The sequence below is a fragment of the Halichoerus grypus genome, chromosome 3 (assembly GCF_964656455.1).
Source record: "Halichoerus grypus chromosome 3, mHalGry1.hap1.1, whole genome shotgun sequence".
Classification (NCBI taxonomy): Eukaryota; Metazoa; Chordata; class Mammalia; order Carnivora; family Phocidae; genus Halichoerus; species Halichoerus grypus.
The window spans coordinates 183,394,883-183,419,932 of record NC_135714.1 but is presented as its reverse complement, the minus strand read 5'-3'; the positions used below and the strand labels follow the sequence as shown (position 1 = coordinate 183,419,932).

The following is a 25,050-nucleotide window of genomic DNA, read 5'->3' as shown; positions in this document are numbered from 1 at the left end:
ACTTCACAGGACACGTGTGGCATTAGCTCCCCACCCCGTGTCTGGTGGGGGAGGGGATGAAAAAGAACAGGTAAGAAGCGGAAAAGTATCAGACTAAAAAAATGTGGGGGCTTATTACCTTGCTTGGTGTCTCCACTGGTCTGTTAGGAGATGTTGTACACTTTTGGGGTGGCTACAGATTTCAGTTACCATTCTTCTTACGATTTGAAAACTACCTTTTTTAATGGCAAAAGAGAATATAAACACATGCTATCAACAGGCAGCAAAACTGGAGGCAGACCAGAGGGAGTCCTACCCGTTGCTGACTCCAGTTCAAAATATTTTGCATGCCTGGAATTTTCACAGATCTCAAGAGGTTTCCTCTGTGAGCAATTAAAGAACAGCCTATAGATCCAACAGTTTCTACCAAATAACTCTTATTTAGCCTGAAACACTCGATCAGGCTTTTTCCTGTTGAAGTCCTGAGGTGTACATCTTTGTAATGTAAAAAATAATAATAAAATCGTCATCATCAAATCAAATAATCATACATGACACAACAGAGACATAAAGGGGGAACTGACGCCGATGGCGTATCATGAGCTCGCGTCCTGCTCCCTGCTGTCCGCCCGGTCCCAGTGACGAATGCCTCCATTCTGTCCTTGCAGAGTGAGGATTCGGACGAGGACGAGCCTTGTGCAATCAGCGGCAAATGGACGTTCCAGAGGGACAGCAAGAGGTGGTCCCGGCTGGAAGAGTTTGATGTCTTTTCCTCAAAGCAGGACCCCGCCGCCGGGGCCGCCGACGACACCCACCTGAAGAACGCGGCGAGCCACGAGAGCATGCTGACGGAGCTCAGCGAGCGCCAGGAGGTGGCTTCGGTCCTCAGCCTCAGCAGCACGGGCAGCCTCCCCGTGCACGCGCCCCACGCCGGGGACGCGGCGACGCCCCGGACCAACTCGGTCCTCAGCGTCTGCTCCTCCGGCAACTTCGTAGGCAACGATGACTCGTTCTGCAGCCTGCCGTCTCCCAAGGAACTGTCCGGCTTCGGCTTCAGCCTGAAGGGCCCCGAGAAGAACGCCAAGTCCAAGACGCGCAGCCTGCTGAAGCGCATGGAGAGCCTGAAGCTCAAGGGCTCGCACCACGGCAAGCACAAGGCGCCTTCCAAGCTGGGGCTGATCATCAGCGGGCCCATTCTGCGGGAGGGGCTGGACGAGGAGAAGCTGAAGCAGCTGAACTGCGTGGAGATCTCCGCGCTCAACGGCAACCACATCAACGTGCCGGCCGTGCGCAAGCGCAGCGTCTCCAACTCCACGCAGACCAGCAGCAGCAGCAGCCAGTCGGAGACCAGCAGCGCCGTGAGCACGCCCAGCCCGGTCACCAGGACCCGGAGCCTCAGCGCCTGCAACAAGCGGGTGGGCATGTACCTGGAGGGCTTTGATCCGTTCAGTCAGTCCACGTTCAACGGCGTTACGGAACAGAACTTTAAGAACCGCGAGAGCTACCGGGAGGACGCCGTGTTCTACATCCCGGAAGATCATAAGCCTGGCACTTTCCCCAAGGCCCTCTCCAATGGCAGTTTCTCTCCCTCAGGGAATAACAGCTCCGTGAACTGGAGGACTGGAAGCTTCCACGGCCCCGGCCACATCAGCCTGAGGAGGGAAAACAGCAGCGACAGCCCCAAGGAGCTTAAGAGACGCAATTCCTCCAGCTCCATGAGCAGCCGCCTGAGTGTCTATGACAACGTGCCGGGCTCCATCCTCTATTCCAGTTCAGGGGACCTGGCCGACCTGGAGAACGAGGACATCTTCCCCGAGCTGGATGACATCCTCTACCATGTGAAGGGGATGCAGAGGATCGTCAACCAGTGGTCGGAGAAGTTTTCGGATGAGGGAGACTCTGACTCAGCCCTGGACTCGGTCTCTCCGTGCCCGAGCTCTCCCAAACAGATACACCTGGATGTGGACAACGACCGAGCCACGCCCAGTGACCTGGACAGTACGGGCAACTCCCTGAATGAACCCGAAGAGCCCTCGGACATCCCGGAAAGGAGGGATTCTGGGGTTGGGGCCTCCCTGACCAGGTCCAATAGGTGAGAGCCTTGCTTCCCTCCGGAGATGGGGGAGGGGAGGCCCGGGAAGGGACTGCTTCCGCTCTCGTGGGGGGCGGGGAGGGGGGGGAAATAGGGTCAGGGGTGGCATTCGTAGCCACCCCTTGTGGGCTCCCAAGAAAAGTGACAGACCAGGAGCTCCTAACATCCAAAACGCACGGACACTGTTCAGCGGGTCCGGAGTTTCGGTTTGGGAAGAGGAAGTAAGTCTTGGGGGTGATTGGGGGGTGATGGTTGTACAACAGTGAAAAGGTATTTAAGGCCTGTGAGCCGTACACTTAGCAGTGGTTAAGATGGTCCTTTATGTCATGTGTATTTTACCACCGCGGGGGAAGGAAAAGAATGGGGTGGAAGTTGAGTCCTCTCCGTTCCTGAGATAAGACACCAGGGCGCAGCCCCTGCTGATTTCGCGTCTACCTGTTAAAGAGCCCTTGTACTCACTCCCTCCCCCGCTCTTCTCCCACAGGCACAGGCTGAGATGGCACAGTTTCCAGAGCTCCCATCGGCCGAGCTTAAATTCTGTATCACTGCAGATTAACTGCCAGTCGGTGGCCCAGATGAACCTGCTGCAGAAATACTCGCTCCTGAAGTTAACCGCCCTGCTGGAGAAATACACACCTTCTAATAAGCATGGCTTTAGCTGGTAAGGGTTAACTGTGCTCAGTAAACTAATTGGAAGAGTTTTTGGTCAGCTCCTTGAAGCTGTCCCAACACTGAGTATGTTGCAGTTCTATCCTTTATTAATACCTTTAGACTATCATCCTAATGTAATCTTTGCGTTCTTGAGGCCATATTTGATACTGCTCAAGCCAGTCTCTCTTTAGGGAATAAGCGGCGGGATTGCTTGAGTGAGTTTCAGCTCTCAGGTTGACAAATCGCCTGTTCTTGGGGTGAGACGCATTGCTGCTCCATCACACTGTACAGGTGCCTCCTTCCCAGTGTTAGGCAGGGCCCACCAGGGGCGTGTGGGTGGCTCAGTCGGTTTAGCATCCGACTCTTGATTTCGGCTCAGGTCATGATCTCAGGGTTGTGAGATCCAGCCCCACGTCCGGCTCCGCAATCAGCAGGGAGTCTGCTTGAGGATTCTCTCTCTCTCTCTCCCTCTGCCCCCCCCAAAATAAATCTTAAGAAAAAGAAATAGCCCCCCATAGGTAAATACATGTATAGTATCAGATCATACTTAGGGAAAGAAAGAAAGAAAAATTTTGTTTGTATCATAGGATGTTGAGACCAACTTTGAAATGTTTGACGTACAGCACCTGGCCTTACAACCCTTTTCGTGTATGTTTTTAGAAATCATTTCTGATGTAAATATTTGAAGCATCACTCAAAAATCTACCTGTGCTAAAAAATTCAGGTTATGTTTTTTTCTAAAAGAGACTCTTGAACAGTGAATAACAAACAAAGAATTCACTGCTCTAAGATATTACAGGCTAAAATATACATGAAGGTAAAATTCATCAGAGAACTGTCCGTAATTGCTTTCAAGAATACAGCCCTTGGCGTGTGCAACGTGAGCTGGAGACTGTCAGGCTGCATGGGTCATGGATGGGACCTAATGCGTGCATACCTTAATTTCTCTGCTGTCAGTGCAGAGACCTACCTCCAGATTGACATCCAAGTGCATTTCACTGTGTCAGCTGGGTATCCTTAAGCCTTTTCAGTCATCTGAGTGTTTATCATCGCAGTTGCACAACCTCTGCTTTTTATAAAAACAGAGAAGCAGCCCATTTCCCTTAGCAGCGACCAGAGGGGCCCGGGAGAGTCGGCAAAGCAGCGTAAGGGTCCCTTCTCTCCTCTCCTCAGGACTCGTAGTGAGTTTAACTTCAGCATCAAAGCACCTCCCGTTCAAAGGCTGTTATTATGTGAGCCTTGCTAAATACAGAAGTTGTTTGTTCTGAATGACAGAAATAAGTATTGACCGGTTTATCCCCACATGCTTCAGATTCTCGGTGGAGATCGTAATGTGTTCTTTGCACATTCCGCCGCTGGGCTTTTCTCCCCCCGACAACGCGAGTATTATACACACTTATAGCCACGATACCATATACTTAACTGTATGGAAATACAAGTTTGGCTCTGCGCTTTCGTTTTACCTTTCGTAGGGCTATAAACAGTAACGTGTTGTGGCTGCTGGGAAGCCCTCAGAAGTCAAAGCAGCCTGTCTTCTGCAGTGTTCCTCGGTGCTTAGAGCCCTGTTTTCCCTGCTGGCTATTTAAAAGTACATATTTTACATTCTCGTTTTCTGAGTTGCCCACCCCCTTCCCACCAAACCCTCAAGAATCTGAAAGTCCGTAATACTTCTTGAGCTCTGGTCAGTTTTTCCAGTGAGTCAAAACCAAATGTAAAAGCCTCGCATTGTGGGATCCATGGAATAAGGAGAAATTCTGCACAAAGTTCTTTTCCTGTTCGGCCTTGCCCTTTCTTGTCCCATTTAGAGAGGTCACTTTTAGAGCTGAAGTTTCTGCTTGACAGCATTAAATGCGTGACATCGGTTTCCTGCTGTTCCGTGTACTGCTGGGGCTGGACCTGGTTTTAGGACTCCGGGGAGCCTGGCGTAGGCTCACAAAACCTTCATTGTTCTTTTTCATCTTCCTTTAGAAACCTGAAGATGTACTCTCCGGGGTCATCAGCAGGAGGATTTATTTTGACTTCGGGTCATTAACTTGGCCCCCATTGTTGTGCTCTGGAGTTGGTTCTCATTATGTTGGACCAACACCACGTATTTGCTCTTTTCTCATCCAGCATTACATGATCCTTTTATACCTTAAATGCTTTGAAACTCATCAGAAACTTAGAAATGATTCTTGTCCATTTACAGGACAAACGGGAACATGTTTTTCAAATTCTGTCGTGAAGCGCCTCATTCGGGTCTTGAATGTGTTCTGTTTCTTATTCCTTCCTGTGCTGCCATTTTGTAAGGAAGCCCATCGGCTCCCTTAAGAATATAGACCCAGTTCTCAGAGTTAGTAGTGGAAGGAGAATCCCCAACAGAGAAAATGTTCCTGGGTCTCATAGCCCCCAACTCTTAGAAGACCCAGAATAGTCCTGTCCCACAGAACTGTCTGTGACAGTGCAAATGTTCTATATTTGCTCATCTGGTAGTTCCTGGCCACAGATGGCTCGTGAGCACCTGAACTGTGGCTAATACGACTGAGGAACTAAATCTGTAATTTTATTTAAATAGCCACCTTATTAGCACAGCTCTAAAGCCCACAGGGTTTACCTGCAAAGATGGGTAAGAGTATACAGACAAATAAACATCTCTCCCCACTCCTACTACTGTTCTTTAAATAGGGCTGTGCCCAAGTTCATGAAAAGGATCAAGGTCCCAGACTACAAGGACCGGAATGTGTTCGGGGTCCCTCTGACGGTCAATGTGCAGCGCACGGGACAGCCCCTGCCCCAGAGCATCCAGCAGGCCATGCGCTACCTCCGCAACCACTGTTTGGATCAGGTGAGGCCTGCTGTGCGCAGGTCCCGTGGAATCATGGGGCCTCGGACTCAAGCTTCCTTTTATGATTCTGTAGTGGAAATACTGCTTCTATCCTGACATGTCATGTTTTTCTTCCAACAGGTGGGGCTTTTCAGAAAATCCGGTGTCAAATCCCGGATCCAGGCTCTGCGCCAGATGAATGAAAATGCCATGGATTGCGTCAGCTACGAGGGGCAGTCTGCTTATGATGTGGCAGACATGCTCAAGCAGTATTTTCGAGACCTTCCTGAGCCGCTAATGACGAACAAGCTCTCAGAAACCTTTCTACAGATCTATCAGTGTAAGTGTTCTTTGATTTCCACATTGTTGGCCTTGGGGAAAAGTGGGACCGGCTGAAACCCATGGCTTCCCGTCATGCCTTTCTCTGGAACCCACACGATGACCTCTTGGAAGTATGTGTCATCAGTTTCTTCCTTTTCTCCTTGTTTGTGGAGCGGGTTTCTGTATACCTGTTGAATAATGCAAAAATAAATTTCCCTTATCATCATTCTCTCAATATTGGAGCAGTTACACATTCTTTTGGGGGAGGTTGAGGCGAGGGAGAGAGAAAGAGAGAAACTTAAAGAGGTTCCACGCCAAGCGCGGAGCCCGATGCCGGGCTCAGTCTCACGACCCTGAGATCATGGCCTGAGCCGAAATCAAGAGTCGGACTCTTAACCCACTGAGCCACCCAGGTGCTCCCCACATTCTTACATTCTGATCCAGGAGCTCACCTTTTCATTCGCTTCTAGAACAGTGTTATCTAAGATGCTTATAGAAGAGCAGGTACCAAGATATTTCTGTTGATGCGCAGCTCTCTAGCAGGGCCTGTTGGGTTTAAAACTTCACAGGTGTCTGTGTGTTTTATCTTGCTGTAAAATGAATAAATAATCTTTTTCTGTTATTCATCTCAGCTTCTGCCAGAAATACTTGGGAAAACAATACCCATGCCCTTCTCACTTTTAAGTAAAGCTTAAAGCAAACAGTTGTCTAAATTAATGATCAAGATCAGGATTATAGCAATTACAGCCCCGTGTTTTTCTTGGCTCAATGTGGTGTTACAGCAATGTAATATAAAAGCAGCTTCTTTCTTCGTGCTTGAATTGTCTTTAAACCAGTGCATTGGACTTTATTTTATGAGAAATGGAGCTGGTCTGGATTATTTCATTATTTGTTTCATCCTTTCAGATTTTATGAAAACACAGGTCACATTTTCCCCACCAAGGTATTTGTTATGTATTGTAACCATGGAGCTGTTTTAATCAGTTTGTCCTATGGAGCTGCACTTGAGTGACTTGATTTTTCCACCACATGCCTCTTAAAAGACAGATCTGCCTAGTAAAGGAGACCTGAAGGTTGGGCCCAGCATTTTCTACATGTATATTATTTTACTGGCTTGTTTCTCAAGCACATATTTTTATAATCGTCTCTTAGTATGCTTTCCAAAACTTAAGGAAATTACTAGTAAAAATAGCTGTTGTTTCAACTGAGTATTTTAGCAGCTTCCTTTCCACATCTTACGAATGAGCAGATCAGTTATAATTATGGAAAGTCCCCAGAGATAATGAACATTTTGTGTAAAGACTGAGAAAGTTTTTATCCCTTTGTACATATCTTAGATACGATTTTTCACTGAGACTAAACCAAAGTATAAGTGTGTGTGTTTTCAGTAATCGAGAATGGTACACTAGGGATTTCTAAAAAAAAAATACTTAGGAAAGAAAAACTAATTCCGTAAACCAAAAGAACAGGCATCATATCTGGAGTTGAACTCCGAGGTGGATTTAGGAGGATATTGGCATTGTGGGTGTCGAAAAATTTTTAACTCCTCCACAGGCGGGAAATCCTTGAGGGTAGTGACGCCGGTGGCAGTCCCTAATTTCTTCCATATTAACCTCAAGTACACTTTCTGCAAGTGCTTGTTCAGTACTGGGCTGAGGTCGTTGGGCTGGTATTTGCTTTGGGACGTTTCCTTGCGATGTGCGTGGCAAAGCGCTGAGCTGACGGGGAAGATGCGGGTGTCGTACAGGTGTGCCCAAGGACCAGCGCCTCCAGGCTATCAAGGCCGCCATTATGCTCCTGCCTGATGAGAACCGGGAGGTCCTACAGACCCTCCTTTACTTCTTGAGCGATGTCACAGCAGCTGTAAAAGAAAACCAGATGACTCCCACCAACCTGGCTGTGTGCCTAGCGCCTTCCCTTTTCCACCTCAACACCCTGAAGAGAGAGAATTCTTCTCCAAGGTACGGGTCCGAGGAGATGTGCACACACATGCTCTGTTCTTCAGACCAGGGCAGCCTACCTTTCCTTCTCGGTTGTCCCCCTGGGTTTCTTGGATTCACACTTGAGTCAAGCAGTTTGCCTCCTTCCTTCACAGCCCCCACACTTCCCTCCTTCTCAGCCCTGGGGCTGTGACTTTCTAGACAATCTAGTGGCACCCAGGTTTTGAGAGAGAGATTTGGGTATGTGCTTTGCCGTGGCAAGTGTTTGCCCTGATCCTCCCCGGCACCCTCTGTGACCTTGCCGTCACACTTTCTGCCAGCAAAAAATCGTGCGGATTTACTCACCTCAAAAACTAGATGGAAATAAGGTCCTCACTGCCCTGGCTTCTGCGGGGTCAAGAAAGCCAAGCCCCCAGCCTGTGCTGGAAGTTGTAAGGTGGTTAGCTGGGTCTAAAAGAACTAAGGATAACGTTGAGCCTCAAAGCCAGGACCTGGCCTAAGCCCATTGTGTGCAAAGCTTCTCCTTGGACGTATATAAGCTGGGAGTGGATGAAGAAGAAGTCAGAGGATCTGGAAAATATCAAAGGCTGATATTTGCTCAGCACTGATTCTGACCCAACCATGGGACTACACCCTTGACATTCATTCTCTCATTTAATCCTGGGAACAATCACAGGAGGTGAAGATCCTGGCAGGGAGGTGAGACCGCAGGGAGGGTCAGTGTAATAAGTAACTTGCCCACATCTGACAGGGGAGATGGCCGAGCCAGTTGGAGCTTCTTATGGCTGTGAATGTTTCCCATAAGGGCCTCACAGCTGAGTAGGTAAGAAAGGAGGCCCTAATGGGACTTAACCCCGTACGTCGGACCCATCCAGCTGATCCTTTTCCTCGGCTCTGAAGGTACTGGACAGATACTCCTTCGTTCCGGGCCTGACGCCCGGTTGTGCTAGGTGAAGTCAGCTTTGCTTCTGAAAGCCGTACAATACTTAACATATCTTTTTATCTAGTTCTCACGTGAACTGAGGCGTTCCATCTTCAATAGGATAGGGAACAAGAGATGAGCAGAAGAGAGAGATCAGATAAGATGAAGAGAAGCCTCTAGGAAACAATAGAGGGTCCCCTCGCCTTCAGGAGGGGATTTTATTTATTTAAACTGTGAAGAAGAGTGACCCCCGTACAGTGCCTCCTCTCCTCGCACCCCTTGAAGCTGCCTTGTCTCCCCACCAACATCCGCAGACCTTCCAAGCTGCCCTATTTAAATAGGAACCTGTTTAACGTGATGGCTTTAAACAGCCTAGATCTCACTGAAAACAGTCCCTTTCATGTTTTTTGTGCTTTGCTGATAAAACTGAGGAATTTTAGTGACCAAAGTAAAGCTCTCCTGAACCTCTTGGTAACACATAGGCTCCGGTAAAATGGTTTTTTTCTCTCCTTTGGGTTTCCTAGAATAACACATTAATTAAACACATAAATATTTGAATCTCCCCCCTCCCTTATTTCTTCTGCCTAGGGTAATGCAAAGAAAACAAAGTTTGGGCAAACCAGATCAGAAAGATTTGAATGAAAACCTCGCTGCCACTCAGGGTCTGGCCCATATGATTGCTGAGTGCAAGAAGCTTTTCCAGGTAAGGAGTTGGGGAGCTTTGTTATTTGTTGAGGATTACGTAAATCATGAGGACAAAATCTTAGGCACCGAGTTTGTTCACATCTTACCAAAAGATCTTTCCACAGCTGGAGATTATATACGTAGCTCAAGAATGTCTTTCTTTTTTTCCTTTTCTAAGAATATCTTATTTATTTTATAATGTATAAGCTCATTAGAGTTAACGTGTTGAATGAAATTTGCCTGTCGCCATAGCCCTTGACTTAAAAAGCAAAAGCAACCAATGATCTGAAATAATTCTGTATCTGAGAAGCCTGTCCTCATCCACTTAAGCCCCATATTCGTCATTTATCCTCCTCCTGTGACTTTCCAAAGCAGAAGAACACCTTACATGGGAATAGGATTTTTAGATACGTTTATGAAGGTGACGTGTTTGTGTCCTCACGATACCTTGGGAGGTCAGCAGGCCCAGCCCTCAGTGTGCGGGAAACGGAGCAGGTGGGGTGCCCGCAGCACCTCGAGAGCCCAGTGTGGTGCCACCGCACCGCCCCTTCCCCTGATGGGCGTCGGGAACAGGTACAGGCACACTCACCTCCTTTTGGTCCCTCGCGTCCCCCACAGGTTCCCGAGGAAATGAGTCGATGTCGGAATTCCTACACGGAGCAGGAGCTGAAGCCCCTCACTCTAGAAGCGCTGGGGCGCTTGCATCATGGCGAGTCGGCTGACTACCAGCACTTCCTCCAGGACTGTGTGGATAGCCTGTTCAAAGAGGTCAAGGAGAAGTTTAGAGGCTGGGTCAGCTACTCCACGTCTGAGCAGGCCGAGCTCTCCTATAAGAAGGTAAGTCTTGGCTCTGTTGTCAGCCGGTTGAGTCCCAGCGGTCAGGGTTCAGGTTCATCAGAGGTGGGACCCTGTGGCCAGCTCAGCTCTCCATGGGCATCTGTCACCCATTCCCTTCCTTGTAGACCTGGCCAGCCAGGTGATTCGGTTCCCCGGGGAAGAGTGGAAGCCAGGTCAGCAAGGAATCATAGTCAACTCACGCTTGTTGGAGGAATCGGACCATCTACTGAAATCCTTTGGTTCCACAGAATCACAGCACAGTCTCCTGGGCTATAGGTATTGGGCTTTAGTGCATTCTATGACATGCTTAGATATTTCCATAATTTGATCAGAATCCCCCTGCACGCTCCTCTGTTCTCAGCCACTCTTCTCTTGGCCCTTTAATGAGTGGGCATTACTTGGGGGAGAAATTAACTTGTTAGGACTAAAAGCCCCTTGAGGGCAGGGACGTCTTGTATGGCTTATTAGCATGATAGGCCCGTGATGGTATTTCTTGATCCCGTCTCTACCACCTTGAAAAGAAATAAACAGTGACAGTGTCTGGATGGCCATGCAGGTGTTAGGATGCAGATAAATGATCTGATTTTTATTGCGTTGACCCTCATATGAGTCCCAGGAAAACAAATGTTAATAATTTTGGTCAGAAAATTGGCCAAAGGCCAGGTTTTCTGGCCTGCTCTTGAATATACTTGGGGATACCAGCATATAGATAAAAATTAGCCTCCAAACACATGACTGTACATACAACTGGCAATTGGCCTTCAAAGTGTAGGGGTGTGTGAATTGTCTTAGTGCTGAAAAATACATCCTTTTCAGGTGAGCGAAGGACCTCCCCTAAGGCTTTGGCGGTCCACCATCGAAGTCCCTGCCATGCCTGAGGAAATCTTAAAGCGCCTCCTCAAAGAACAGCACCTCTGGGACGTAGACCTCTTGGATTCCAAAGTGATTGAAATCCTGGACAGCCAAACGGAAATTTACCAGTATGTCCAAAACAGTATGGCGCCCCACCCTGCCCGGGACTACGTGGTTTTGAGGTGAGAGCTTCCAAATGGATCCCTGTAGCAAGGATGTGCCTGGTGTCACTGAATGTGATGAGATGGTAAAATTATGTAAAGTAGAAGGTATGCCTCTGAAATAGTGTTGAACCCTTCCAGATACAGAAAATGTGTCTGTATGTATTCCAACAGTGTGTTCATCCCTGAAAATAGTTGGAACGCTTTTGGAATCGAACTCAGAAATAGAGGCCCATTCGGGGCGCCTGGGTGGCTCCGTTGGTTAAGTGTCCAACTCTTGATTTTGGCTCAGGTTGTGATCTGTGGGTTGTGAGATTGAGCCCTGCATCAGGCTCTGCGCTCAGTGCAGGGTCTGCTTGTTCCTCTCCCCACTCACGCTCTCTCACTCTCTCTCAAATAAATAAATCTTTAAAAATATTTAAAAATACAATAAATAAATAGAGGCACCTTCAATTGAATATGCTCATTGGTAGCAGTTTCTCGCCCCTTCTAGGATAGATTTTTCTCACTAGAAACAGCAAGTGAATGCATAAGCCAGGAAATAACATTTAAGTCCCAAGTGAGCTGTGGTTAAAGCTGAATTATATGTAATTCATAAATTCTCTGGAGACATTATCGAACGAGGAATTCCAAAAATCTTTGAGGAAATGGCACATCATTAGTCCAGAGCTTTCCAACAGAGCAGTGCTCGTTTGGATGGCCATGTGCTAATTCGTGAAATGTAAAAATGGTTTTCAGTCACAGTTCATGTTGGTTCTCTTTCAAAGAACTGATGCGTGAATATATACGCACCGTAGCGGCTCTGTACGGAGTTACTCACTCGAGAGCCCTTGCACAATAGTTCAGAGGATGCCATCCGTCTAGGACTGGGTCACACAGCATAGGAACTGATCCTGCCCCTCAGTTGTCTGTTTTGACAGTGGGGCCCATTTTCAGCTTGGCTTCCTGGCGGTTCCATCTTTTTCCCCTCTGGTTTTGTCTCTACAGAACATGGAGGACTAATTTACCGAAGGGGGCATGTGCCCTTTTACTCACCTCCGTGGATCATGACCGGGCACCTGTGGTGGGGGTGAGAGTCAACGTGCTTCTCTCCTGGTATCTGATCGAACCCTGCGGGTCGGGGAAATCCAAACTCACCTACATGTGCAGAGCCGACTTAAGGTATGTTCTGATTCTGATTTTTGTGACATGGTGAGGGTCATGAGGAAGATGAGACTTTTTGTCTGCTACAGAGAATGGCTTAAATGAACACATCATTGTATCTTGTCTCCTCTCTAAAGAACAGTTTTTATAAAGTAACACCTTCCTGTTTCTTGGTCTTTGGGGGACCGCTTCCTGATTTCAATCCCTTAGAGAAGGTGGTAATACGCTGCTTCTGCCGTGCATTTAAAGCCATAGGAAATGAGAGCTGGAACTAGCAAGCAGATGATTCTCATTTTATATTCAAAGGTATTTGAAAATATGAATATATGTGAATATATATAGTATGTTTCAGCCATTAGTCAGGCCTATAGCGGGTGCCATTGATGAGTGTGTGTTCATATCAGAAAACTCAATGAAATTCAGCAATACAGCCAAAACATGAACCTCTCAAAACTTTACACAGTGGTTAAATTCTCATTTGCAGTCTTTACCTCTTGGTACTTTTTCAATCATCTGTGTGATCTGTTTTTGTTCTGTATGCTAAAGCTTTCCCTAAACAGTGTCACTCAGTGTCTGTACTCAGTATGTTGTTCCTTGAGAAACTTCTGGCTCCAGAAGTGTAATGGCTATGCCAGGAGGTTACCGTGGAATACTAGCAGTAATCCTTGCTTATGTGGCTTCTGGATCAAGACATGGAAGTGTCCTCGGAGCTCCGTCCGGCTTCTTTCGGGGCTTTCCAGTGTGAAGAACCCATCTGCTTTTCCTTTCCGTTGCAGGGGCCACATGCCAGAGTGGTACACAAAATCTTTTGGACATTTGTGTGCAGCCGAAGTCGTGAAGATCCGAGACTCTTTCAGCAATCAGAACACTGAAACCAAAGACCCCAAATCTAGGTGATTACTGAAGCCGAGCGGCTGTGTCCACCGTCCGGACGTTTGTTTCTGGAAGCCCTTTGCCGGTCCTTGGAAGAATAGGTTCTGAGTCCAGTCCTGAAACTAAGACAACTAGAAGTTGGAGTGTGGGGATCACCTGTAGCGATTTTAAGACATTTTTAAAGCTGCTTCCTGTTTGTTGAAGGTCTAGATTATAGACCTTGCCTGGAATATATAAGACTGTGCAAAAGAAAAAAAAAAAAGTGTTCTTATTCAAGTTGCTTCTGAGAAGCAAAACTATAAATACGTTACAGAAAATAATGAAGAGACGTCATTCTCTTGTGATACTGGTGCGTGTGTCCCTATGTCGTCGTATCTGCAGCGTGTTGGGGGACCGGTGTATCCACTGGAATCGTTGGTACTCTTTGACCTGTTTCTCACTGAGATGAGCAAAGAAAGGTTTGCACAGAGGAGTGTCTGTACGTGTGTTTGTTGCTGGTTGAGTGGCAGAGAGGTGTACGTTGGAGCACAGTGTCTGGCACACTGGGACGCCTTCACGAAGGATTTTGATGCGTCAGGTTCAGTTTAACCTGAGATACTGACTGCCCATGGACCCATCCAGAAAGGGGACCCAACACCCTTGGTCGCTTCTTTCTTTTTCCAAGTCATTAAGCACATTCCTTTTTTACCAACCTCCTCTTTCCTTAAAAGTAACTGTAGTTGATTGATTCCAGTGTCCCTTCTCAAACACAGTTGTCTTTAGACCTGATTGCAAATAGCGATATAGTTTTTAACCAGTATGGATTAGTTCAGGGAAGAAACTACTCCCCCCACCCCCCACCCTTACTAGCTCCAAAGCACAGTTTTATTTGGGGGTTTTTGTGTTTGTTTTGTAAGTCAAGATACAACGACTGAACACCCTAACATCTACTCCTGAATCAAGCCTCAGAACCTTTTACCTGTTGGAATGCTTTGCATTTTCCTGTTTATAACCAAAAGTCTTGAAGACACACCGAAAACATCGGAAACTATGTATGTCCCAAGGAAATCCCTGTAAATTTAACCCACGGTATTAAAATTTAACAACAGGTGCTGCTTGTTGTTAGTCACGGCATTTCTGAAAGCTGCACATATTTAGTTGTTGGATTTGTCCTGAAATTTTCAGCAAATAGTTTTTCTGGTTTTGCAACTTTTTTTTTTTTGTGCTTTGTTTTCCCTACATTTCTTTTTCTTTTCCTTTATAGTGATGCCCTTGGACTATCTTTTTAGCGGTAAAGGAAAATAGTTATCACAGGGAAAAAAAACTGAAAAAGCACCAGCACAGTTTTTTGGAAGGGTGGGTGGTCTTTGTCCAGGTTTTACTGTAACCATAAAGATTGACTCATGAGACAGTATTAGTGAATTTATTTTGTATGGATCAAAAGTGAATAATGTATGAATGAGAGTTTTAAGAAGGATTTTTATTTTGTTATAATTTAGTTACCATTGTCAGTGTTATTTCAAAGGTTCTTTGAAGAATTTGCAGTGGGGGGGAGATTAGAGTTTTAAAATTTGAGTATTTTGGATATCAGTGTTCCTCATGAAGATATACTTGTATATTCAATTTTAATAGCTTTCAGATTTGTAAGATTATATGTTGTATATACCATTCTATTAAGATAAAGAAACATGTACACATGTCCACTGTGCTTTCAAACATAGATAAAGCATGATAAAAATTATTATTTAAAATATACTTGTATTTATACCTCAGATATTCTTTTGGGTTTTGTACCTCAAGGCTTTTTTTTTTTTTCCTAATGTAAATACACTTTACATGAATACAATCTAAGTGAAAGAAAAAATAAAAGAAGAGGTTTATAACTTGCTCTATATCTGTACAGAATATAATCCATAAGTGCACTATTAAATGTTTAAAGTAAGGGAAAGGTCTGGCCTGCTTTCCTGTGTATTGCATCTCACTCCTACCCTTAAAAAACACAGATTGCAAAGCGTATCATTCTAGCATCAACTAAAATGAAAATTAGATTTGCTGAAGGAGAAATCGGACTGCAAATCATTCCAAGGCCAAACTGCCACTGAGCCACTCACTAACAAACAGGAAACCCTGGTGAAGGTTCAGGAAGCATGGAGATTCTCTCCTAACAAAGGTCGTTAGGAAACGATGCTGAGAGAGTTACAAGGATAAGGAGCCAGCGAGAGAAAGATGCTCATAAGCAAAGCCAAGGTCACCATTAAAGTCCACACAAGGTCTCTTTCCCACTGGTCCACTTTCCTGTAGAAAGGATTCCTTACACGTACGACAACAGGAGAATTCAAAGGATGTGAATGTTCCAAGAACTCTGTGTAAGTCACCTCGAGTGCTATTGCCATGACTTACTATTGTGACTAATCACCTAGATTGTAAGCTCTTTGAGGGCAGGGCTCTTCTACACATCTTTATAATCCCCTACAGCGGCTTTCAGTGTTTTGTACTTGTAGGCACCTAATAAATTTATTATTTGCTAAATGGAACTCGTTGACTCAGCTTCTGTTATTTGAGAAGGGAGAGAACCTGGGATGTCATCTGTCGTAAGCCCTCACTTTGGTGCATCGCTGCCCATTTTGAGATTGCAGAGAGTGGACATGGTTAAACCTAATGGAATCTTAAAGTTTGAGCTGGTTGAAGGCGCATGGATACTGTATATAGAGGCTGCCGACACTGATTCTAAACTCAGAGTTCTTTGTAATGGAGTTTTAATCCTAAGTCTTGTTTCTTGGAAACTGATGGCATTTTAGAAGAGGTTTTATTTTGACAAACACTCAGCCTGGGTATAGTAGAGGGGAAAAAACCAAACTTCACAATAATTTTTAAAAGACACAGAGACCAAAGGTTTTCTTTCTTTTTTTTTTCCTCCTCTTCTCTACCTCCAGACCCGGTTTCCTCAGAGCTAAATAAAATAAAGCATGGGGCGCCTGGGTGGCTCAGTCAGTTAAGAATCTGCCTTCTGCTCAGGTCATGATCTCAGGGTCCTGGGATCGAGCCCCACGTCAGGCTCTTTGCTCAGCCCGCTTCTCCCTCTCCGTCTCTCCCACTCCCCCTGCTTCTGTGCTCTCTCTCAAATAAATAAAATCTTAAAAACCCAAAACATGTCTTAAGCCTGAAATACCTACAACTTTAGTTGTTTGACAGGCTGCGGAGGGTTACCAGGAGGGAGGAGACATCCTTAGATGCCACTGTAGATTCATTGGGCTTTGTCAGGCTACCCATTTACTTCGTCCACTCCTTGAGTCAGTTATTCAATGCCTACTGTTTACCTCACACTGCGCTCAGTACTGAAGACACGGCAGTGAGCAAAATGTCCTCACCCTCCCGTCACAGAACTAAAACCTGCTCACAGACACGAACAGAAATGATACGCCATGTACTGACTGTGAGGACAGGCTCCTGGGCACTCAGGAGGGGTGGCTTAAGATCTTCTTGGAATAAAACTCAAGGTAGTTATTATATTCAAAACATCTTGCTCACCAATTTATAGATAGAATAACTTGGAAAATTCTAACAAAATCAGATGGTTCTTTTAAGAGATTTTTTTTTTTTCAGAACTGTTTTTCAGAGCTGATGAAGACAAGATTTTTGAAAAGTAAAATCTAAAGAAAAATTAAGATGATCCTAATCAGTGCTTTCTAACATCACTAGTTAGGTGTCTGTATGTGTGTGTGTGAGTGTGTTATGTGTGTGTGTACAGGGAGAGACAGGCTATAGAGGTGTGTAGAATTTTATAACACCATTCGTGGGTCTTTATTTCTGTCCACTTTTCACACTTAATTTAAGCTTCACACATACCCCATGAAGCATAAGTATTATTCTAAAATAAGGATACACCTTAGAGAGGTAGTGACAATTAAGGTACCCAGAGCCGGAGGAAGGAGCCAAGACTGCAGCCCAGGTCCATTGCCTCAACCATCTCTCATTTGCTGACCTTTCCCTAATCAGGAGGTAAATTTCTCATCATAGCAGCCAATCCGCATGGCCCCAGCATCAGAATTGAGAAGAACTAGGAAAATGAAGGCTCATAGCAAAATGATCACATTAATCCAGGTCTCAAATTAAATCGTCCCTACGACTGAGATGCTGAAGGTGGTATTACGTAGGAAAAAATAAATATGAGGCAAAGTTTGGCTCCAAGTTAATGCTTGAAAGAACTTATAGTTCTGTTTGCAAATTGAATATCTAATTTGAAACGTAAAAGGCCTCCCTGTGAAACAGAGGACAGATCCTCCCCCATCTGCAAACGCTGAACAATTAGATTGTGCTCCGATTGCAACCTGCCCAACCCCTCTGATCTCACATTGCTGCAGCGGTACGAGGGAAACATCTACCTACAGGCTTCTTAACTTGCAGCCCACACCAGAACCCCGGTCCTGTGACTTTCTGCAATATGTTATTACGCCCTTCCGACACACAAGCAGACCGTGAAGTACACCTGAGATCTTCGTGAAGGTGCTTTGAAAAGCAAGGGCTAGTGAAAGGGAAAGGAGCTTTCATGAAAGCAAAGTGGGATTGGGCCCAAATGCTTTACCTCACCTGCCTGTTGAAGCATACATTAATGATTATAAAGCAGAAATCCTCAACAATGAGATCATGGCATGCGTGTCATCTTGGTGTTCCATCAGGATGAAATTTGCCTAAGGAATTTAAATTCCATTTGCCTAAGGAATGCAAATTACAAAAGACCTCAAAGAGCCTGTGGCAGGGGGAGCTCAGGTAGGTCTGTGCAGTTGCACTGCATTTGGGCCCATTCTCCAGGGGAGGATCAGTCCTTTGCAGGCAGGGAGTTCGCTAAATCATGTTGGCAGCTGTAGCCGCACGTAATTACCCTTGCTGTGTATACACAGTTCCCAGTAGAGTGGCGGTTTGCCTGCCTGCGCCCAAGGCTGTGTTGACACCTATAGGATAAACACCTCTTTGCCGAGATTTTTCATCTCATTGGACTTATTAGTTCAGGGCTAAAAACATTGCTTCTCATAGGGGATTTTCATTTCTTTCTCTCTCTTTCCTATTAAGATACAGAGCGTTTTGGAAAGCAAAAAGCCTTCCTCTCTTTAGGACTCTGAGTATGGCTCTCATCAACCATGGTGAGGGACTTGATCCTGGAAAAAGAGTCTAATTCCCAAGGACACAGTTTCAGAAAGCTTTGTAGGTTACAGGTACCTTTCAAGACCAGGTGTGTCTAGCTCCAGTCTGAATGGACTTGTTGAGCCACCGATTACCAAGCAATATAATGTGCTGGGTACCGGGATGCGTGCATTACGGACAGTTGATGTCACATTTAAATTTCATAGCAGTCCTTTGAAGGAAGCCTCTTAGACTCCTTTCATTCATGAAGAAGCTCAAAGAGGTAGGGAGGCTTAAAGAAAGAAAGTAGCTGTGTAATATTTACAAAGGGACTCAAGAAGTTCTAGAGCAGCCTGCGCAACAGAACATTCTGCCGGGATGGAAATATTCCTTCTCTGGGCTAATAGGGTAAGCACTGGCACGTATGGATGTTGAGCACTCGAGATGTGGCTCATGTGACCAAGGAGCTGAATGCTTAGTTCCATTTAAATTTTGTATTAGTTTACATTTAAATAGCTACGTGTAGCTAGCGGCTACCGTGTTAGTGTAAGTTCTATTTCAGAGATCAAAGAATACTTGCAAGGAGTCCAATTCCCATTTCTCTCTTCCACCTATAACAATCTTCTTGAAGGGAGGGAGGGAGGGAGGGAGGGAGGAAGGAAGGAAGGAAGGAAGGAAGGAAGGAAGGAAAAAAGGAAAAGGAAGGAAGAAGGAAGGAATACGGTAAATATTTATTAAAATTTTATTAAAATCTCCCTGGCCACATTTCAGCTCAGCCACAAGACTCAAAGTGCATCTCCTCCAGCCCATGGCAGCCTTCTGAGTTTCTCAAGCTTGAGTTGATTGACCTCTTTCCTTTGCTGCCAGAGTATTGGTACATTTCCAAACCAGAGATAAAGATGTAGCTGATCTGGAAGAATCTTTAATAATTCAGATTATTCTGCTCTGCTGGCTGCAAGCAAAGGCATCCTCACAGATGTTGCTGTTGGGACAAACAGCGGTTGTCCCTTCGTGGCCTGAGCCTGTCCCCTCAGTTTCCTCAACTCCAGTGGGAAGCGCAGGAGTCAGGCTGGTTTGCAGGAGCGAGAGGGAGAAGTCATGGGAAGAGCAGTTTATGAAGGTTTTTAAGGCTAAAGACTGTCCAAGGCCAGCCACTCCTCCCATGGAAGCTCAGTGAAGCTTCCTCACCCTGCTCAAGCGAGCACTTAGCACAGGAGATAATCAAGGAAATGGAGGATTTAATGTCATGCTCCAGAGAAGCTAGTTTTCCTGACTTCTAGGGCTGGCTGATAGGGTGTATTTTTTCCAATAACAAAGATAAGCCAAACTTTATTTTGAAGTTCACACAGTTCTGTAAAGATTATTAAAGCAAAAAGAAATCTGAACCCTCCAGGACCCTGTGAAATGTTGCAATATCTCAAAGTGATGGAGAATATTTTATTCCAAGACCCAGAACACTGAAAATGGAATATGTTTTCCTGCCACTTTTTGCAAAGAAAAGAAGATGCTAAATTTCCAGAAGCAACATGACTTGGCTGGGAAGGCAGACTAATGGTATAGCGGTTGGTTTATGGGCTTGTTTGTTTTTAACCCACCTAATGCCACCAACACCCCTGAGTCAGATTGATCTCTAGCCTCGGTGCCACCAGTGGGCATCTCCAGTTGGGCCTTCTACCCTGACACATCCAACGGGACTATCCAGGACCTCCCCTTTTGAATGACTTCAGTGGATAGTTCAGCCTGACTTCAAGGGACCAGGGGCCATTTTTCGTGATTTTTGCCTTTTCAGGACACAGCAGACCTAACAGAACAAGAAAGGAGTTTCGAAGACTAACTCCATTTACTTGCTGTCATCCACGTCCTGGTTTTCTCTGCTCCTAAACCCACTTAATCCCAAGAAAAGTACAAATGGAGATAAAATCAGGGAATATGAGGGACAGCGCCTCCAAATAAAACAAAACCCTCATTCGAGCAACGAAAGAAGAAAGAAGCAGTATGAGAAGGAAGCAAACAAAAGAAGGACCAATGCAGCGTTTCTAACTACTAAAATATACTCACTAAAGTCAGGATCCACCCCTCCTCCATCTGCCTCTGTGTTTGGGAGACACCCAAAGAGCCAAACTCTTTCATGTTGACTGATGAAATGCCTTTTCTTACTTCACTTTTCACCCTAACTTCTTGGCCTCTTCCTTTTCTTGTCCTCTTGTCAGGTGGATCTGATTCCCTCTGGCCATATTTCTTCCTTGTCTCTCTCATGACTTGTCCCTCTCGATCCTGCAAACCAGCCTGACTCCAGGGCCCTCCCCTGGCCTCCCAAGTTGGCTCTTCCCTCTGTTTTCCCTCAGTCCTTCTCCATTTCTGTCATTTCTTACACCTGCCTGTGCCTCCCTTTCCCACCCCACATCCTCCAAAAAAACCCAAAAAACAAAACAAAGCAAAAAACTATGAAAACAAAACTTTTTAGTTTCTTAGGATCCCTTTAATGTGCAAAGCAGGAAGATGACTTCGTGTTTCTCTTGCTTCTATTAACATACAGATACTCAGCCTATCTCTGCTAGGCAGGCTCTGGGATCTTGAGCGTTTGCCTGCTTTGACCAAGGACAACTATCCAAATTGTTCTAGAGGGAATATCATGGGAGGTAGTAAGGCATTGGGGCGAGAGCTAATAGTCCCTCAGCAAGTCGGGCAGGTAAAGGAGAGAGCCACGGGGGGGTAGCCGGGGAAAGTAGATTTAGGAAAATGTTTCTGAAGTTCAGGGGCACGTAGGCGTGGGTTTGAAGTAACCAAGGGGTGTGAATATATAGGTTTGAAGACGAAGTTCACCAACAGAGACGGGAGGGGTACACAGAGGACATCAAAGTTCCTCTGTGGTGGGAAATACATGGGCTCGCTGGGGGGAAGGGTGGCTCTCAAAGTGGAGGGAACATGCCTTCCTCTGGGATGGCAAAGAAGGACAGGCTAATAAAGTATCTTGGTGAGTCAGAGCCTCGGGGCCGTGGAGTCAGAGAAGGTTGAACTGCACGGGGCTTGTGAGATGGCCGAACCCAAGTACCTAATTTTCCTAAAGCAAAACCAGAGGTAGAGGGGCTGTGATTTCAACCACAGGGACACATGGGCTAAGGCTGGCATCCGGGGAAGAGTCACCCTGGAGGGGCTTACATGTTTCTCCCCAGTAAAACAGTAGATGCGCTACTCAGTGTCAGCCCTTTCTCTGAGTTTACCTCCAGCGAGGGGCCCTGACTCTCAGTCACGCCTCTGGCTCTCCTGGGGCTGGGCCAGCCAGCACTGTCCTTTCTACTTTCGCCATCGTTATTCCCCAAAGCTGGGAGTAGCCCTGGGGTTGCATGAGGAATTGTTCATTTAAGCTGGTAGGTCTATCTGATTCTGGTTTTTCCATGTATTATCCTATTTAATCCTCACTGCAAACCTGTGAGGTTGGGAGGCATTATGATCCCATTTTGCAGATGAGGGAAAACTGAGCGCTGCTGGTTGTCGGGGTTCCCTGCAGAGAATGTGCATGTGGCCCATGCTTTGGGTGTCTCCCAAACACAGAGGCAGAGCACTCAGCTCTGTTAGTTGCTGGTCTTTATTATTATTATTCTAGAGCTCATATTGTGTCCCAGGTAGGAGCACAGACTCTGGACAGATTCTCAGAGGTCAAACCACCGTTTACACTAACGGTGTCAGCTCAGGGAAATGGTTTCTTAACCTCAGTTTTCATATATATAAAATGGAGATAATCATAATAAAGATATTACAACCGTGCCCAATGCATTAGAAGCACTATGTAAGTATTATTACTTCTGAATGTCTGTTTCTTATTCTTTCCTCTTTAAAACAGCTGCTAAAATAAACCACACATACTCATAAGATTAATATTGTTTTAAAGATTTATTTATTTTGAGAAAGAGAGAAAGAGCAGGGGGAGAGGCAGAGGGAGAGAATCTTCAAGCAGACTCCCCACAGAGCACAGAGGTTGACGCACGACTCCATCTCCACCTGAGCCGAAACCAAGAGTCGCACGCTTAACTGACTGAGTCACCCAGGTGACCCTCATAAGATTTATACTAATTAAGATTGATACTGTCCAAGCTTGAGTGGCCAGGCCCCATGGTGAAGGCCTGATGCCTTCGTTTCTTTGTGGAGTCTCTCTAATCCAGCACATTGGCCCCAGATTTTTACTTGGTTAATCATTCAACAAACTTGTGGAGTCCCTACTACGTACCAACAGAGGAAAGGCACAAAAGTGTGTCACCCCTCTTGACGTGGAGATATATGTAGCTTTTTTCAAGGAGACAAATAATTTCAATAAAATGTGCTATAGGGGAAACTCCACCCCGAGGCCCAGAGAAGGAGATGACAGGTGAGCTGGGTGTTGAAGGATGATGGAGGACCGGGAAGACATTCCAGGCGGCCTGGAGGAGTCTGGCTTGGTGAGGAGGCAGGGAAGGGCTCTGTGTGGCTGGGGGTGGGGGGGTTGTCCGGGAAGGTTTGGCAAGAGAAGGACCCGGAGAATCAGGCACCTGTGAGATTGAGAAGGGCCTCCCATACCATTCTTAGGAATTTGGGTGTCACCCTACAGGCAACGGGAAGCTTCGGAAGAAAGCTTTGAAGGAGAGGAGCAATGCAATTTTGTAAAGAGAAGTCTGCAGGCGGCGTGGAGAGTAGATGGAGCAGGATGGCCTGAAGAGATCAGCAACTGAGTCCCTTGCAGTAATACCCACAGAAGACCATGAGCGCCAAGAGGGGGCCCTGGCAACAAAGCGGGAGGAGCCACTGAACACAGTTAATGAGGAGGCCGACTGAGCAGGATTTGGTGACAGCCTCCTTGAGATGAGAGAGAGGTTGGTGATTGGCAATAAGGCTCCAACTCCGCAGAGCCCCGCACAGCCCCGCACCGCAGCCGGGCGGAAGGTGATGCTCTCCCTTCAAGGTACGCCTTTCAGGCGGGAGCAGAAACAGGTTGGAGATGAGGATGGGAAAGTCTGGCAAGTTGTGGGTGCATGGCGGACTCCGCAGGGCATCTAAGTGAAGCTGCGCCACGGGCAATGGAAACCTGGCACGAGGGTCCCGAGAGAAGCCTGGCCTGAGGCGTGCATTTGGAAGGGTAAAGGGGGCAGCTGAAACCAGGGATGGCAGGGAGGGGGCCTGGCTTCAGGAAGAACAGAGAGGCCCCGCCCATGCTGTCCGGGCCCTGGAGTGCTGGCCACATGCCTAGAGGTCACCTTATAAAAGATTCCAGGGCCGTGGGATAGGGAGATGGGCTCCTTGATAAGTATCAGGAACCTAGGGGTTTTGGGTTTTTTTTTTTCTTAACTTGATGTTTTAGGCTCCCGAATACCCTAGTTTATAGGATACAATGAATTTTGTTCATGAATCCCTTCCATAGTGGGCTGGAGGCTTCATGGCGAAGTGGAATGTAAAAAGAGTGACCTGCGTCGACCAAAAAACTTAATTAAATGAAATAAGTGTGCACATCAGTGAAAAAAAAAAGTGAGAAATTCGCCCTAGACTCTGATATTCAGACACAGTTCCTGATTCACAAAGCTTGTGTGTACCAGTTACTACTCTAATATCTTTATTTTTTTTTAAGATTTTATTTATTTGAGAGAGAGAGAACACAAGCAGGGTGAGGGGCAGGCAGAGGGAGAAGGAGAAGCAGACTCCCCACTGAGCAGGGAGCCCGATGTGGGGCTCGATCCCAAGACCCTGGGATCATGACCTGAGCCCAAGGCAGACACTTAGCCAACTGAGCCACCCCTACTTTAATAGCTTTAAAAGACAGAAACAAAAAGGACCCCCAAAAAAGGCTGATGCCAATCATATCTTAGCACAATAAATCTGTACATATTGATTAAAACACTTTGCTGATGTATAAGGAATTACATCCTCCCTGTATGGTGTCATTTGCTATCCTGTGATCATCAGAAGCTTCCATTGGCGGTAACAGGTAGTTTTGATAAATTATGAGAAAACTAATTAATTAGGTTTGCTTAATGCACTTTCATTGACCAGACACCAGTTTTCAAAATGTGAAGTCGCTGAGGGTTGAAAACACAAACAAAACAAAATAAAACCTCTATGCTGGGTGTCGAGGAGCTGGAAAACCCCCAGCAAGGCTGTGCCCTTACTCACTCTCCCGGTTACTGACGTGGGCGCCACCCAGCAGTGCCACACATGTTCCCCCAGGTGACCGAAGGGTCCTGCCTGCTCACATTTCCAAACACTTCTGTGAAATGGCTAAGTGGAAGATTTTAACCCTGCCTCGCTCACGCAAACTCATGCTTCGAGAGACTCTAAGAAGGCCCCCAGGGTGGGTAAAGTGTCCTTCCTCTGGGTTCTGTGTTGCCACAGTATTTTGTCATCATCTGGATTTGTGCTTTGTTTTGTTTTGATTTGTTTGGGTTTTTGTCTGGGTCTGCTACTACCAGACAGTAACCTTGTCAGGGGCAAACATTACCTTACTTCCTTCTGTCTCCTCAACACCTAACCTGGTGCCTGTCATATGCCCAGAGCTCCATAAGAAAGTGTGGAGCAGAACAGAGACACTCTGCTTTACAACAAGACTTGCCTTTGAAGACGGAGGACGAAGAATATATATTTTCTACTAGGAAAAGTTCAGGCTCCAGCTCCAGGCTCGGAAAAATGAAAGGGTAAGAAGGCTGCCTCATGGTCTGCATCTGCTGGATAAGGAA

At 46.2% G+C, this 25,050-nt stretch overlaps 1 protein-coding gene across 3 annotated transcripts in view; it reads left to right on the top strand.

Moving 5' to 3' along the window:
- Positions 1-15,771, top strand: part of DLC1 (DLC1 Rho GTPase activating protein) — a 390,592-nt gene extending 374,821 nt beyond the window's left edge. For all 3 annotated transcript variants that reach the window (XM_036077117.2, XM_036077143.2, XM_036077147.2), the window contains 10 exons: positions 648-2,071; positions 2,556-2,732; positions 5,387-5,546; positions 5,667-5,865; positions 7,594-7,807; positions 9,297-9,411; positions 10,011-10,229; positions 11,046-11,263; positions 12,230-12,403; positions 13,162-15,771. In XM_036077117.2, the coding sequence (XP_035933010.1) occupies positions 648-2,071; positions 2,556-2,732; positions 5,387-5,546; positions 5,667-5,865; positions 7,594-7,807; positions 9,297-9,411; positions 10,011-10,229; positions 11,046-11,263; positions 12,230-12,403; positions 13,162-13,282 (3,021 nt within the window). In that variant the 3' untranslated portion in view covers positions 13,283-15,771. The remainder of the gene's footprint in view (positions 1-647; positions 2,072-2,555; positions 2,733-5,386; positions 5,547-5,666; positions 5,866-7,593; positions 7,808-9,296; positions 9,412-10,010; positions 10,230-11,045; positions 11,264-12,229; positions 12,404-13,161) is intronic.
- The last annotated feature ends 9,279 nt before the right edge of the window (positions 15,772-25,050 follow it).